Consider the following 18,188-nt stretch of genomic DNA (forward strand, 5'->3'; position numbering starts at 1 on the left):
TCGTCCTTTCACCTTCGAGAAGGAAATATTCATGTGGATTTAGAGACTTGAGTGACAAGATTATCTGTGAATCCTTGCTACTTCTTTCACCAGGGTTTTGGGTCCCCATAATTAAACCAGAGGTGGTACTCAGTGCAATATAGTCAAAATCTGTACTATTTGGATACTTTCCTCAAAGTTCAATCACGAAAACTGCACACGCGTCAGAAATGTCTTGCAGACGATGAGTCACAATTACGTGGCTGAAGATATAGTCACCAGACCACACATCGCAAGATGAATAGACGACGACGTTTCGGTCCGTCCTGGACCATTCTCAAGTCGACTTGATAACGGTCCAGGACGGACCGAAACGTCGTCGTGTCTTCACCTTCTAATGTGTGGTCTGGATATCTTAGAACTGTTTTCCTTGACTTGGTCATAAACCATGTTGTTAGTAATCTTGGAACAAGTCTGTGTACAAAATATCACCCGCTCGGCCAGGCACAAACAATATTTTTCACGCTGTGTATAACAAGTGAAAAGTTGGAGTGAATATATTATTCAGTCAGTATAAAAAAAAGGAACATAAATGAAAAATAATTCAGAGATGTGTATTTCCTGTCGCGGTTCATACCAATAATCTATTTTATTGGTAGAAAACCTCTTTACTCAGGCCAATAAAGCATGACCAATGTTTTTACTAATTGCTATGAGAGTATAATAAAAAAAAATAGATATTGAATTTGTATGAGAGCAAAACCATTATACGAAAACCTATCCACACAAAAATACTTTTAAATGATACAAGAAACAATTCGACACAGCATTTCACTATGCGGTTACCCATAGGATAATGGGAACCCCAGAAACGCAGGTTCGATCCCTTTGCATAGGCTCACTATTTCGCCATAGATGCTTCATGGTCGAGTATTAACGATTACATTTTAATCAACAGAGTATTCTGGCGTCCGATGGGCCAGCGGGCAGCCCTTAAGAACGACACGTCCATCACGGAGCTAATGATTGAGGGCCTTAAGTCCGACATCACCTACGAGATCGCTGTCAAGGCCGGCAACCACCGGGGCACGTCCATCCTCACCCCCACAGTCACCTTTACCAAACACCAAAGCTACGTCAGCTCTACCTCGACTCAAGGTATGACAGGATCTGACAGTGTCAGCACCTCGACACAAGGTATGACAGGATCTGACAGTGTCAGCTCCACCTCGACACAAGGTATGACAGGATCTGACAGTGTCAGCACCTCGACACAAGGTATGACAGGATCTGACAGTGTCAGCTCCACCTCGACACAAGGTATGACAGGATCTGACAGTGTCAGCTCCACCTCGACACAAGGTATGACAGGTTCTTACAGTGTCAGCTCCACCTCGACACAAGGTATGACAGGACCTGACAGTGTCAGCTCCACCTCGACACAAGGTATGACAGGATCTGACAGTGTCAGCTCCACCTCGACACAAGGTATGACAGGTTCTGACAGTGTCAGCTCCACCTCGGCACAAGGTATGACAGGTTCTGACAGTGTCAGCTCCACCTCGACACAAGGTATGACAGGATCTGACAGTGTCAGCTCCACCTCGACACAAGGTATGACAGGTTCTGACAGTGTCAGCTGCACCTCGACACAAGGTATGACAGGATCTGACAGTGTCAGCTGCACCTCGACACAAGGTATGACAGGATCTGACAGTGTCAGCTGCACCTCGACACACGGTATGACAGGTTCTGACAGTGTCAGCTGCACCTCGACACACGGTATGACAGGATCTGACAGTGTCAGCTCCACCTCGACACAAGGTATGACAGGTTCTGACAGTGTCAGCTGCACCTCGACACAAGGTATGACAGGATCTGACAGTGTCAGCTCCACCTCGACACAAGGTATGACAGGATCTGACAGTGTCAGCTCCACCTCGACACAAGGTATGACAGGTTCTGACAGTGTCAGCTCCACCTCGACACAAGGTATGACAGGATCTGACAGTGTCAGCTCCACCTCGACACAAGGTATGACAGGTTCTGACAGTGTCAGCTCCACCTCGACACAAGGTATGACAGGATCTGACAGTGTCAGCTGCACCTCGACACACGGTATGACAGGATCTGACAGTGTCAGCTGCACCTCGACACAAGGTATGACAGGTTCTGACAGTGTCAGCTCCACCTCGACACAAGGTATGGCAGGTTCTGACAGTGTCAGCTCCACCTCGACACAAGGTATGACAGGATCTGACAGGGTCAGCTCCACCTCGACACAAGGTATGACAGGTTCTGACAGTGTCAGCTCCACCTCGACACAAGGTATGACAGGACCTGACAGGGTCAGCTCCACCTCGACACAAGGTATGACAGGATCTGACAGTGTCAGCTCCACCTCGACACAAGGTATGACAGGACCTGACAGTGTCAGCTCCACATATATTACAAATATCGTCAACTAGTACAGGTATGTATGTGTATATTGTGTATATACATACATACATACTAGGGTGGGATTTACCCGGCGTTGTCCGGGTCTGTCTCCCATTTCTCCATGTATTTATCGATCCAACCTTCTATCCATCTATCTGTTCACTTCCCCATCCATCTATTTAACCATGTATTCATATATCCATTTGCCCATCATCTATCCTATCTATCCATCCATCTTCTCCCCCGTGACCTCATCCCTCAAGCCTTGTCCATTCCCACCACCCGTCCTCCCTTCTCACTCCCCCCCCCCCTCCCTTTCTCAGAAAATGTATGGGGTTTCAGCCCCCTTCCCCTAATCCCCCCCACCACACCCCCCTCCACCCATGCGTCTCTCTCTTATACAATATTACTAATAGCATTATATGAACAAGCGTCCTTATTCCATTATAATATTAAATAACTCCCATTCATAATATAATAGTTCCCCCCTTTCGAATTTCAGAATATAATTCATATGTTTTATGGCCTTAGTTTAAGAAGCAGGAAATTTATATTAGTATAATTGTGTATATTTATATTAGAAAAAGAAATCTGGAATTTATTTCAAAATATTTAGTTGTGTAACCGGCGGGTAGTGACAAAACTGGTCGTGGGGGTCTGAATGTGACCCCGGCACGCTGTTCTCTCTTCACTTGTGGAGACCCTCAACCAGGCTGAAGGTAACCCTGCCCAACCTATGGTCGATCCCAGACCCCCGGATCATTAGTTCTGTCAATTTGGGCTAGGCCCAAGCGTCTGGCAGCCAAATTTGAACAAGGAGAGAGAGAGAGAGAGAGAGAGAGAGAGAGAGAGAGAGAGAGAGAGAGAGAGAGAGAGAGAGAGAGGGGGGGGGGATTCTCTTTTAAATGTATTGATATAATGTACACTTTATATTTACAAAGTCAACCTTTCATTACAGAACACTTTTTTTTCTTTCAATATATCTCTGGTGAGTGTGGAGGTGGGGTTCATATCTCTGTGGTGGTGATGGCGGTCATGTCTCTGTGGTGAGTGTGGTGGTGGGGTTCATGTCTCTGTGGTGAGTGTGGTGGTGGCGGTCATGTCTCTGTGGTGAGTGTGGTGGTGGGGTTCATGTCTCTGTGGTGAGTGTGGTGGTGATGGTCATGTCTCTTTCTGTTGACTGTGATGGCTGTGGTAGTCATACCTCTGTGTTGACAGTGATCATTTTGATAGTGGCCATCTCTCTCTCTCTCTGGTGACTGCAGACGCGATCATATCTTCCTGTGAGGTGTGGCACAGTGCTGGTGTTTAACACAATATTGTATCTCTTCCCCCACAGGAGCAACAGGAGTGGCAATGGCTGTGGTCACGATAGTGGTGATCGTGTTGGTATGTGTCATAGTGGTTCTGGCTGTCTTCTGGGCCCGCAAGCGCAATCTCCTTGGAGGAAAGTCGTCAAATAATGGTGGCATTTCCTTCGAGAATCCGTCGTATATTCGCGAGCAAAATGGTGACACAGTTCAGGTGGGTCTTCGAGGGGTACTTTTTTGGGTAATTGTATGTGAATCTTTATTTTTATGTGTTTTATGGTGATTCTCGGGTGGTTTGTGTTTTGTGTATACAAGGAGATTCATTCCGTGTTTATAGATTGCTTTCACGGAGTCTTGTGGCTTCTTATGTATGCCTCGGGCTGTTGACATTCGCTCCTCGTTTCCTCTCTCTCTCACACACACACACACACACACACACACACACACACACACACACACACACACACACACACACACACACACACACACACACACACACACACACACACACAGACACACACACTCCCGCTTCCTCACACACACAGACACACACACTCCCGCTTCCTCACACACACTCCTCGCTTCTTCACACACTCAATCACTATGCCTCCTTCTTCCCGACCGTCTCCCAACCCAAAATTTGCCTTGAATACACACACCCAAATCCATTCGTTCAACATGGCCAAACCATCTCCATATGGATTTTTCAGTTTACCGACTTTTACACTCCACAACTCCGACGTTTTCATTCCTTACTCCGTAAGTTCTCCATACAGCAGACATGCTTTATTGTCTCTTATTACTTCACGTTCATGGCCCATAATTGTCTGACAACAGCAGCAGGTTCGAGTCTGCACCACAGCTCCTTCATGCAGACTTGTGATTGCATCTATTGCTATCAATATATTTCCAACTAGACACGTTCCTTCCTTGAGTAAGCCTTGACCTAATTTATTTGTATAAATTCCCCTTTTATCAGAGTTCTCAGGTATTTACACTGGTCGACCAATCAGAGTTCCCAGGTAGTTACACTGGTCGACCAATCACAGTTCCCAGGTGAACAAATCCACAAGGGCCGTGACGAGGATTCGAACCTGCGTCCGGGAGCATCCCAGACACTGCCTTAATCGACTGAGCTACGACATGGTTAAAAGGAATCCTCGTCACGGCCCTTGTGGATTTGTTCATTTGATGCATCACGTTATTGTGATCTCTGTGTGTGAGAGTTCACAGGTATTTTACAATTTACCATAATTGTGTATCTTGGGTGGAATTGTGACGAAAGTTCTAAGATTTTGTTAATGTTTTCCTCGTACAGATCGCTGAGACTCCTAATGGCAGTATGAACGGCAACATTACTTCAGGGATGAACGGTGGGATGAACGGTGGGATGAACGGCGGGATGAACGGTGGGATGAACGGCGGGATGAACGGAGGTATCAACGGAGGTATCAACGGAGGTATCAACGGAGGTATCAGCATGGGAATATCACCTATCGACGTGAACGGTGGTGTCTGGAACACCCAAAATGTGTCGCCCTCCACCCCAGGATTCGAAGAGGACCTCCCAAGTAACGGTGGCTATAAGCGGTTCAGCAGCTAGTGACACCTCGTCCTCCACCCAGTAACACCTCGTCCTCCACCCAGTGTAACACCTCACCCTCCACACAGTAACACCTCGTACTCTACCCAGTGTAACACCTCGTCCTCCACCCAGTAACACCTCGTCCTCCACACAGTGTAACACCTCACCCTCCACACAGTAACACCTCGTACTCTACCCAGTGTAACACCTCGTCCTCCACCCAGTAACACCTCGTCCTCTACACAGTGTAACACCTCACCCTCCACACAGTAACACCTCACCCTCCACACAGTAACACCTCACCCTCCACACAGTAACACCTCACCGTCCACACAATGACACCTCACCCTCCACACAGTAACACCTCACCCTCCACACAATGACACCTCACCCTCCACTCAGTAACACCTCACCCTCCACTCAGTAACACCTCACCCTCCACTCAGTAACACCTCACCCTCCACTCAGTAACACCTCACCCTCCACTCAGTAACACCTCACCCTCCACTCAGTAACACCTCACCCTCCACTCAGTAACACCTCACCCTCCACACAGTAACACCTCACCCTCCACTCAGTAACACCTCACCCTCCACTCAGTAACACCTCACCCTCCACTCAGTAACACCTCACCCTCCACTCAGTAACACCTCACCCTCCACTCAGTAACACCTCACCCTCCACTCAGTAACACCTCACCCTCCACTCAGTAACACCTCACCCTCCGCACAATGGCACCTCACCCTCCACCCAGCGACAACCCCAAGTTGGTCCATTTCTTGGGACCACAGCTTTAAATACGAATATATTTTGAGACTATTGATAGAGTAGTGTTCTGGTAATGAGATCAAGTTCTCTTACCTTCACATTCCAAACAGGAAGCCAGCGTCTTGTTATGAATCAGTGGCACTAGAATACTTCTCCCTCACTCTTGAACTGCTCACCGATTTAAAAGTAGTGCATCGCTGTGTGTTATGCACTCAGGAGGTAATCGTAGAGTGGAAGCGGAACAGTGGAGGCGTTGGTACACCATAGAAACTGGCGTGCCTAACAGGCAGAGATTGTCAACACAATCATCTCTGCCTGTGTGCATTGTAATGTGTGTGTGTGTATTACAAAACAGTAACATTAGCAAGGAACACAAAGACATATGCAATTATATGGGGGGATTGATGAGTTTATAGTCGTAACTAGTTATAATGGTGGAGGAGCCGAGAGAGTGATGACTGTGGATGGTATTAAGAGTACCACAGAGGGAGTCTCGGTCCCTATCAAGGCACTCTCACCACAGCTGTACCACCACGCTAGTGACGGATCCGTCTTCACCACGGAGGGATCCGTCTTTAACACGGGGGATCCGTCTTGACCACGGAGGGATCCATCTTGACCACGGGGGATCCGTCTTGAACACGGGGGATCCATCTTGACCACGGAGGGATCCATCTTGACCACGGGGGATCCGTCTTGACCACGGGGGATCCGTCTTGACCACGGAGGGATCCGTCTTGAACACGGGGGATCCGTCTTGACCACGGAGGGATCCATCTTGACCACGGGGGATCCGTCTTGACCACGGAGGGATCCGTCTTGAACACGGGGGATCCGTCTTGACCACGGAGGGATCCATCTTGACCACGGGGGATCCGTCTTGACCACGGAGGGATCCGTCTTGAACACGGGGGATCCGTCTTGACCACGGAGGGATCCGTCTTGACCACGGGGGATCCGTCTTGACCACGGAGGGATCCGTCTTGAACACGGGGGATCCGTCTTGACCACGGAGGGATCCGTCTTGAACACGGGGGATCCGTCTTGACCACGGAGGGATCCGTCTTGAACACGGGGGATCCGTCTTGACCACGGAGGGATCCGTCTTGAACACGGGGGATCCGTCTTGACCACGGAGGGATCCGTCTTGAACACGGGGGATCCGTCTTGACCACGGAGGATCCATCTTCACCACGGGGGGACAGTCACTTTCGTTTGTGCTTGTTTCAAGTAAAAAATATGGTCAGGATGTATTATACAGGTGTCTGCTTCACCGCGTAATGGGCACAATGCGAGTTTGAAGATACCGTCGCATAAATGTGTAATTTGAATGCTCTCTTGTGTGCCTGTGTGTGTGTGTGTGAATGTTCAGTTTCAATTTCTATTTCAATAGGCCTGGGTACTGTGTGATATTTCACCGAGAATGTAAATCCAGTTAAAAATCGACTCGACCGTGAAACAGGTAAAGCATGAAGTGCAGTCAACAGGCCCTCATAACTCAGACAGTGACAGGAACTGGAGCAAGAGGAGATGATTTTGTAGGAGATAACTACAGTATTAATATAGTTGGTCGATTTTTAACTTGTGAGTGTCTTCCGCTACCCACTGAGACGCCTCATCTTCACACTAGACCAACAATACTTGACTCTACCAAACAACTCAAATCAGAAAGAAAAAAAAAATGAACTTAGATCATCAAATCGGGAGAAAATATGATAAAAGAATATTATTCTTTGGTTTATCCATTTTATTCATACTGTCCAATCAATGACGAACTAAAATGTAAAACGGAATGTTTCGATGTAACTAATTAATCAGAGCGTTCCGAGTTATTGGTTATCTTGGATACAAGATAACTAATAATGATAACTTTATGGGGGAAATACTAGTGATTCTGCTAGAAAATTTAAGTGAACTATAATGATGAAAATATAAAAAAACTTATAAAAAATACATACAAAAATAACTGTAATAGCTCTTGTGTTTTTAACATAGATTCACGTTCTTTCTTCAAAAGAAAATGTAGTCTTTAATGGATGAAACATCATTGTTTTGTGTGAAGTTTGTGTGTCATCTGAGCTGAGGCCAGGAGGCTCACACCATGCCAGCCTCCGTAAGGCTGACACCAGAGCCAGCCTCCGTAAGGCTGACACCAGAGCCAGCCTCCGTAAGGCTGACACCAGAGCCAGCCTCCGTAAGGCTGACACCATGCCAGCCTCCGTAAGGCTGACACCACAGCCAGCCTCCGTAAGGCTGACACCATGCCAGCCTCCGTAAGGCTGACACCACAGCCAGCCTCCGTAAGGCTGACACCAGAGCCAGCCTCCGTAAGGCTGACACCATGCCAGCCTCCGTAAGGCTGACACCATGCCAGCCTCCGTAAGGCTGACACCAGAGCCAGCCTCCGTAAGGCTGACACCATGCCAGCCTCCGTAAGGCTGACACCACAGCCAGCCTCCGTAAGGCTGACACCAGAGCCAGCCTCCGTAAGGCTGACACCATGCCAGCCTCCGTAAGGCTGACACCACAGCCAGCCTCCGTAAGGCTGACACCACAGCCAGCCTCCGTAAGGCTGACACCAGAGCCAGCCTCCGTAAGGCTGACACCATGCCAGCCTCCGTAAGGCTGACACCACAGCCAGCCTCCGTAAGGCTGACACCAGAGCCAGCCTCCGTAAGGCTGACACCATGCCAGCCTCCGGAAAGCTGACACCATGCCAGCCTCCGTAAGGCTGACACCATGCCAGCCTCCGTAAGGCTGACACCAGAGCCAGCCTCCGTAAGGCTGACACCAGAGCTGACTCCAAAAGCCGTTTAGAGGAGACTAAGGAGACTAACTATAGCTAACGAGCAGTTTCACAGCATCTCTTTGCCAGTTTATTATAATCGTTCACCAATGTTAATTGTTTAGCGAGAACAAATGCTAGCGCACGTCATGCCAAGCGTTGAGTGGAAGATGCAGGGAAGCAAGATCATTTTTTTTATTAGCAATAATAACATATCATTCCATAATTGATCATATCATGATTGACACATCCATAGACGATAGTGGTACACATGTGAGCAGCAGCTCTTGTCGAGTAAAGCACATGTAATATTCCTGTTTTGCGATTGTATACGCATTGTATACATTGCGTAGGCGGCGCAATGTATACATTGCGCCGCCTACGCAATGTATACTTCTTGGTTTTGTAAAACTTGTAAGTGTTGAGGTTGAAAATGGTCCAGGGTAAAGTACCAGCATCAAGTGAGCCAAGTAGGTACGGGGGGGGGGGGGAGAATTCAGCAGATGTTAAATTGTCCAAATGATTAAAGTACCTTTCGAGTTAATTCTGCTTGGCGTAGTGTTGATAAACACAGAGATATGCAGAATAAGTTCACAAAATCAAATAATAGAATGAGTTTGGGTGGATAAAAATAGGAGCTGTCTTGTATAGGCCAATAGGAGCTGCCTGGAATGAGAGAATAGGAGCTGCCTCGTATGGACCAATAGGAGCTGCCTCGTATGGACCAATAGGAGCTGCCTCGTATGGACCAATAGGAGCTGCCTCGTATGGACCAATAGGAGCTGCCTCGTATGGACCAATAGGCCTTCTATAGTTTCCTTTACCTTCTTGTTTTTATATGAAAACAAATGATATCTTTATTTAAAACTGCGACATGAAAGCATCAGTTAAAATCAATGTAAAAACTTTGTTTAATCTTTCTTGAGAGTGCACAGGTCAACTTGTTGACAACGACTGTCATTCAGAATATTTCATAGTTTCTTAAGCCAGCTTTTGTATTACTGGAATGAATTGTATTTCTTAGAATCATTACATTTTCATCAATTCATATTTTGTATTGAACTTTGACAACGTAGTACAAGTATTTATCCAGGCTGGATAAAGTGATGAACTGATTATGTTTCCAGCAAATGTTCATCATATTGGCAAGTGTTCACAACAGTATAGGGACCAATGTTCAGGGCGCTGGAGCCTGGGTCTGAAATCATCCTACTAACTATATGACAGGAGTCTGGAGTGATTTAATTAGCCTGGTCCTAAGATAGCGTCTAGAATCATTCTACCTGTTCAAGAGGTACAACAGACGAGAGGTTTAGTGAACCATCTCACTGAGGATATAAACGGTACAACAGACGAGAGGTTTAGTGAACCATCTCCCTGAGGATATAAACGATACAACAGACGAGAGGTTTAGTGAACCATCTCCCTGAGGATATACACGGTACAACAGACGAGAGGTTTAGTGAACCATCTCCCTGAGGATATAAACGGTACAACAGACGAGAGGTTTAGTGAACCATCTCCCTAAGGACATACACGGTGACGAATGTTCTTAGCGAAGTTTAGATTGGTTGTAAAAGTATAGAAAAAATGAATAAGTTGGACAGGACGACCTGAGGAAATAGTAGGAGTGTGATAAAGGCCACGACAGTGAATTACCCCGAGAGGCAAGGTTTAGGGGGGTGACTAGGACAAGACTGCACACGAAAGGCAACAATAACCCCGTTGATCGAGGCAGGTTTGTGTTCGTTTTTATTGTGCTATGGAACTTTTTGTGGGCATTAGGGCTATTTTTCGGACATTTATAGCAGACAAAAATGAATTCGATATTTATATCCTACATTTGTGTTTCAAATGATTTAGTGAGTGTTGAGGATCCTGTATTTACTCGTGTTCAAGATAAGTCCAATTTTTTTTTGTTTAATTGGAGTTCCAATTTCCTGTTGCTGTCTATCTCAGGAATGATCTGGGACAATATCCACCAATTACCAATTATTTTTTTCGTAAAACAGATTCGCTAAATTGTGTCCATTTGAAATTATTCTTCTCAAAATATATTTTGTATAGCTTCCATTTATCACAAGGGACATATAGTATACCTTCATATATATACTATTTTGTCCTCGTTAATATACATCGTTATACCGTCACCAAAAGCAAAAGACGTGTCACTTATCTTCACTATTTTCTAACAATTGCTGCTGGTGGAGTGAATCACAATAAACAAAGAATCATCATACGGTTTACAAGGCAATCAAAGAATTATGTTCTATCAACAAAATCATTGCTTAATCATTTTGATCATTTATTGTGTTCTGCGGGTCGAGGCAGGACAGATATGGTGTTCAGGTAGGCTGGAGGAGGGAAGATATGGTGTTCACTTGGTTCAGTCTGTGTAGATATGGTAGACGTCTGAATAGTTATAGAATGAGAGGAGAAACATTGCAGAATTTGAACACAATGAATATATTCTTTTAAGTGAATCAAACGTCCAGAGGTTTCATTCATTATATATATATATATATATATATATATATATATATATATATATGTATATATATATAATATAGCAGCATTTCTTTCAAGTGGATAATCGGAGACTCGAACCCGGGCCTCAAAAGTAGGAGAACTGTTGTCGTACTAACTAGGCCATGGATGTGGGACAAGGATAACGGGGTGTAGACCCTCCAGATACTATAGTGGTGCTCCAGGGAAGGTAGTATAAGGTCTCTGTTGGGTTCCAGTTAGGTGTTTCTGAGAGCTTTCCTTAGTGTGAGCCTCCATGGTGTGGTTGGTAGGACATCAGTCTAAACCATTTTTCATGGTCGACGTTTGAGACCCAAGTGAATGAAACGTTATCACCTACGGTGTTGGGGTTTGCATTTGATATTACAATATATTGAGAAGAGTATACGGAAAATGGAACACGTACTCTAAAGACAGCAACGGTAAACTAAAATGGAGTTAACTGATAGTGAACATTGAACATGCATGGAACACCTTCACTCACAATCAAAACAGATATTATGACCCGCTTAATAACTTTTGGAGATGTATATATATATAGATAGAGGTAAATATGTGATATTTTTATAACCTCTGATAAGAGATTTGATAGCATCAAGACACTGCTATTTTAGCATAGCTGGATATGATTGCGTTATGTTTATACATAGCACTGTAAATAAATAACAAAAATACAAGTAAAAAGTACATTTTTCTCTTTTATTATCCAGCTTGCAAGCTGCCAAATGTACTCCATTCTTGCACTGCAACAAGTGTCGTCACTTACAAGATTATAAGTATTACCAATTGCTTGCACCATGGGGGCCGAGCCCCTTAAAAAGGGGGGCAATGGTGTCGACCCCGACCCCACCCATGACACGTCTATCTCTAGCATATATGTCACATAAGAACCATGACTCAACCTGGGCTCGAACTTCCGTGGCCCAAAATCACCACCTGGCTAATACATAGTACCGTAACCACTATACCAACGATCGATGGTGAAGTGGTTATGGTACTCTATATCCCGGGCTGCGAGAGTTCGAACCCTGCTCGGATCCCCAAGCCATAAGTGATTTATGGCTTGGGGACCACTCAAACTTTACATTATAATGCCCTCTTAAAATAAATCCTCAAAATCTATAATATGTAGGGGATGGTGGAAGACAATATGTGAGTGTACACGGATGCCCCCACAAGGCTGCCCCCAGATGCTACATGTTTTCTTCTTCGAGGCCGAGGGTCCCTACACATGCACCCAGAGGTGGTATCCCCTGTAAAGAGAGGAAATGCTCGCTGCATCCATGGTTCCTGTCCGCCATCTGAGGAGCAGCTGGAAGAACTCGACAACCTGTAAGTACTTTCGTATTTAATAATACATCTTCAGAAAAATGGATTTACAGTTCAGTGGGTGTGGGTATAGGCAGGAAAGAGGCGAGTGAATCCAAGTTTAGTGAGGCTAGCCTTAGACATCTGCTCTCCAACCTTAGCATTTCCTTCTCTGGACACAAATATACAGAAATTCTATCTTTTGTGATCCTTATCCAGATTTTTGGAACTCAAAAAGTTACCGAGAATCAGAGTGTCAACACAAGCGACACTCAGATAAAAAGATAAAGTAATTATCAAAAGGTCCCAAGCCAAGGAGACTATGTAGCAGATAAACAATAAATAAGATAAATACCATGCAAAACATCACATTTGTCATACAAAAGGCTGAGAAATGTTGAGCAAAAGAAGAAGAACAAAAATGGGGAAAAATGTGTGATAGGATGACAAGTGTGACACAAGTGTGACACAAGTGTGACACAAGTGTGACACAAGTGTGACACAAATGTGACACAAGTGTGACACAAATGTGACACAAATGTGATACAAGTGTGACACAGGTGTGACAGACAAATGTGACACAAGTGTGACACAAATGTGACACAAGTGTGACACAAATGTGACACAAGTGTGACACAAATGTGACACAAATGTGATACAAGTGTGACAGACAAGTGTGACACAAGTGTGACACAAGTGTGACAGACAAATGTGACACAAGTGTGACACAAATGTGACACAAGTGTGACACAAATGTGACACAAGTGTGACACAAGTGTGACAGACAAATGTGACACAAGTGTGACACAAATGTGACACAAGTGTGACACAAGCGTCAAAACCTACAAGCATTTTTACAAATAATCTGATTTTCCCAACAAAACTTGAAAACTTAAATGATGAGACATACTAATATCGCCCCTTTATTAGCACAATATATCCTTGTCTTATACTTTGGAAAATATAGTATATTACATAATTGCTTTTACAGAAGCTTGCAATCATTAATCAGCTACACAGTTTGAGTTGCATAATGCAGGGAATTAACTTGATCTCCTTTTAACTGTCTAAACAACACTAATTGTTTTATTAATACGCTATCTCACGATTTATATAACTATCCATTGATATATATCATTTTCAATATACACTTCATTATCAATTTATATATTTCACGTGAAATAATTTGTTCAAACTCGTATTTAAAAAAAAAGTGCATAGTAATCAGTCTTTTTTTTTACTGTACTTTTGTGAAATAGAAGTTAACTGCCTGGATAGCTTCCTAACTTTCTCTCATTAGAAACCCCCGGTAACTTTAACTCTCTCCCGACTTTCACTTGATGAGAGGGAAAACTTTCTTTCTTTCTAGCTTCGCTAATAACTTTTGTTACCCCTTTATATCCTATCAATTTTTAGGCTCTCAAAACAAAATTGTTTTACCGCAGTTATTAGTTGATTTTTCGTCCTCCACTAAGTATACATTGTATTTACATGCATAAATTTATATATATTCCCTCATCAAAACAACTTGAGCATCACTCAAAAACTGAAAAAAGTGGAAAAAATATATAAAATGCAATAAAAATTCTTATAATCCAGCAAATGCTGTATATTTAGAACGTAATTTAAAAAAAAAACTGTTTGTTGCTGTTCCAAAATTCAACTTTTTTTAATCCTGATTACAACAGAATATTTAGTCTTACAGGAATTTACTGTTAGACGAACAAAGATATTCTGTTTAATTACTTAATCTAAAGTATATCTGAACTAATTTGAATTTCGCACTTAGTACCTTAGGATAGATTGATGGATAAATACATGGATAGACGGGTAAATTATTATTATAATTGGTTAGATGGATAGAGAGATGCACAAATTGATAAATGGATAGATTTATAGATGGAATGACGGATAGATAGGTGACGGACCCGGGCAATCAATCCTCCCTCCCCAAATTTTTGTTTTATAAGACAGATAGACACAGTTGATGTATTGATGGATACATGGATTGAGGTGGGTGGATAGATGGAGTTACGGAAAGATGAGTAGTTTGATGGATACATAGATGGACAGACATAGATGAAGAGATCGACAAATGAATAGGATAATATATTGATAGATGATTAAATGGATGAATAGATAGTTGAATAGATGGAGGGATAGGTGGGTGGATAGATGGATGGACGGATAAGTGTACAAATTGGATACACTCATACACCCCAGCAACGCCCCGCTCCCCCTCCCCCCCCCACTATTTCGGAAATTCCCCACAACATTACTAACTTCTAAAATAATATACAGAAAAAATAATATTACTGCTGTTTAGTATTTACCTAAAATTAAAATAACATTTTAGTTATTCAAAGAAAACTGGATTTGTAGCAATTTCCTTTAGAAAACGGGAGATATATTTGCCAAAAATACAAATAATTAATCAATAAATACTTAATTCAACAATCTCAAGGACTGGAAGTAACAAATTACTATTCAATAAATTACTAGCTGTTAGTAACATTAGAATGAGCTTCTGCTGTCATTTATTAATAAACCGAAAGAGAACCATATGTAAGGCGGCGTACCCCAGGGAGGCGGCGCCAGTATGGCCTCAGCCGTCACAGAGAGCGCACGTGTGTATATTTTATCTGTGTCAGTTGAAGCACATTTTTGGTACTAAAAATACTAAATAACCTAAATTGACGGACGGATTGAACTACGACAAGAACAAGAGGTAAGTGCTTACTTACCTGTCTATATATAGATTGTATTGGCCAATATATAAGACATTATAGGTTTAGATGGATAATGGCACATGATTTCCAGCCCAAAATGAGTTTAGTTTGATAATACTAGTAAACCCAGTCATTCATTTACCATATTTTAGTGGTTCATAGCTACCTGCTTACCTGGTTGATGGGGTTCTGGGAGTTCTTCTACTCCCCAAGCCCGGCCCGAGGCCAGGCTCGACTTGTGAGAGTTTGGTCCACCAGGCTGTTGCTTGGAGCGGCCCGCAGGCCCACATACCCACCACAGCCCGGTTGGTCCGGCACTCCTTGGAGGAATAAATCTAGTTTCCTCTTGAAAATGTCCACGGTTGTTCCGGCAATATTTCTTATGCTTGCTGGGAGGACGTTGAACAACCGCGGACCTCTGATGTTTATACAGTGTTCTCTGATTGTGCCTATGGCACCTCTGCTCTTCATTGGTTCTATTCTGTATTTTCTTCCATATCGTTCACTCCAGTACGTTGTTATTTTACTGTGTAGATTTGGGACCTGGTCCTCCAGGTCCCAAATCTACCATTTTCTGGATAGAGCTCCAGAGTCTCCCTGGAGCTATTGGACTGATATTAGCTAATTTTTTTTTTTTTTTTTTTTTTTGAGATATATACAAGAGTTGTTACATTCTTGTAGAGCCACTAGTACGCGTAGCGTTTCGGGCAAGTCCTTAATCCTATGGTCCCTGGAATACGATCCCCTGCCGCGAAGAATCGTTTTTTCATCCAAGTACACATTTTACTGTTGCGTTAAACAGAGGCTACAGTTAAGGAATTGCGCCCAGTAAATCCTCCCCGGCCAGGATACGAACCCATGTATTAATATGGGGCTTCAGTCATACGGAGTTATCATGCCTCCCGGGGACCACTAACCAGAACATGATCCCCTCAGACAGGCGAAGGGGAATTAGTACTGTATTGTAGTTAGAAAAAAACATTGTATTCAGTACAAAATGCATTTGCATGCTAATATTTATACAGTGGTGTATAAGGCTGTAGCTAGAGTGTATGTGTTTGACAGGCGGCAGGCGGGGAAGACTGTAAATGAATTGTCATTATTAATATTATTACTATTGAGGTGCCTGTGACAGGCCCACTCACGTGGTCAGCACCGGGGTCATCATTAATGAGATTCACGAAGCAGTTACGCAAGCACTTACGAACGTGTCCATCTTTCCTCCGTGTTTGACGGCTTTGGTTACATTTGTTGAACAGTTTACAAGCAACAAAACTTGCCAATCAACTGTTGTTATTGTTATAAACAGCCTCCTGGTGCTTCGGAGCTCATTAACTGTTTAATAATTGTAAACAAAGCCGCCAAAGACTGAGGAAAGATGGACAGGTTCGTAAGTACTTGCGTAACTGCTTCGTGAATCTGGCCCCAGATAGATTTATAGATGGGCGTCTAAGGTTGTATCTTAGTTATGTCTAAGGCTGTAATTATTCATACTAACAATATCCATTAACCGTTTTTAAATACAGTTCAGTAAAAATAATTATGTTAACCGTTTAAATACGGCATAACAACCATATTTTAATAATTATAAATAATTAAATGTGTAGTGGAAGGTTATCAGTGATTTTAAATAAAAACCTATACAATCCGCTTGATAAAATAATTAATCAACCATTAAAATAATTACAGTCCTTTCAATAATAAATAAATTAAGTAAAATAATCACTTGTAGCGGGAGCCGGTCGGCCGAGCGGACAGCACGCTGGACTTGTGATCCTGTGGTCCCGGGTTCGATCCCGGGCGCCGGCGAGGAACAATGGGCAGAGTTTCTTTCACCCTATGCCCCTGTTACCTAGCAGTAAAATAGGTACCTGGGTGTTAGTCAGCTGTCACGGGCTGCTTCCTGGGGGGTGGAGGCCTGGTCGAGGACCGGGCCGCGGGGACACTAAAACCCCGAAATCATCTCAAGATAACCTCAAGAAGATAACCTCCCCCCCACCCCCTCAGCATCTTGTTCAATAAACAACTGAAATAAGCATTGGGAGCTGAACTTGTTTAGTGTAACAACGGCACGGATTGTAACTTACTTTCAACGAGGTGGTTGAAGGCGATGGTGGTATAGTGGTGAGCATAGCTGCCTTCCAAGCAGTTGACCCGGGTTCGATTCCCGGCCATCGCAACGGGTACTTTTACCTGATCAATCAGGCTGTGACTCATACGTCAGGCTGCGAGCAGCCAACCAACAGCCTGGTTGGCCAGTCTAGCAACCAGGAGGCCTGGTCGACGACCGGACCGTGGGGACGCTAAGCCCCGGAATCACCTCAAGGTAACCTCAAGGTAAGGTGTTTCTAATTACTTTCCTTACGAATAATCCTCCAACATTGGATGTAATCCAAGCAATATGGTACCCCTGGTTGGGTACTGGATCGGTAGGATCATCAAGCAGGCATTGATGATCCTGTTGCCTGTTGATCATCAATGAATACCAGAAAATAAAAGCCTTACCAGTTCAAGTGTATTCTCAGGTGTTATTAGGTTAAGGTATGTTGGTGTCAACTCGAGGCATCTCATACGGTCGTAATTGACATGTAAGTTATGTTGATAATCACCTTTGGGCATCACTGTGGGTTGGTGCGTTCATTACGCGGGTATTGGCCAGCTGATCGTTGATATAATTCCAGGAATAATTTATATTTCATTTAAATCAACACACTAAAGACTTATATTGGTGATGATCACATGAATAAGGAACTGAATTA

The 18,188-nt window shown here is 43.7% G+C and overlaps 1 protein-coding gene and 1 non-coding gene across 4 annotated transcripts in view; both read left to right on the forward strand.

The window, feature by feature from the left end:
- LOC123766927 (Ig-like and fibronectin type-III domain-containing protein 1) overlaps nt 1-12,081 on the forward strand; it is a 155,681-nt gene extending 143,600 nt beyond the window's left edge. For all 3 annotated transcript variants that reach the window (XM_069307413.1, XM_069307414.1, XM_069307415.1), the window contains 3 exons: nt 938-1,137; nt 3,758-3,942; nt 5,047-12,081. In XM_069307413.1, coding sequence (XP_069163514.1) covers nt 938-1,137; nt 3,758-3,942; nt 5,047-5,331 — 670 coding nt within the window. In that variant the 3' untranslated portion in view covers nt 5,332-12,081. The remainder of the gene's footprint in view (nt 1-937; nt 1,138-3,757; nt 3,943-5,046) is intronic.
- Nucleotides 12,082-17,536: 5,455 nt separating this feature from the next.
- On the forward strand, nt 17,537-17,608 carry TRNAG-UCC (transfer RNA glycine (anticodon UCC)). Its single transcript has one exon. It is a non-coding gene; the product is annotated as a tRNA-Gly (tRNA).
- The last annotated feature ends 580 nt before the right edge of the window (nt 17,609-18,188 follow it).

Source organism: Procambarus clarkii, chromosome 60 (assembly GCF_040958095.1).
Source record: "Procambarus clarkii isolate CNS0578487 chromosome 60, FALCON_Pclarkii_2.0, whole genome shotgun sequence".
Lineage (NCBI taxonomy): Eukaryota > Metazoa > Arthropoda > Malacostraca > Decapoda > Cambaridae > Procambarus > Procambarus clarkii.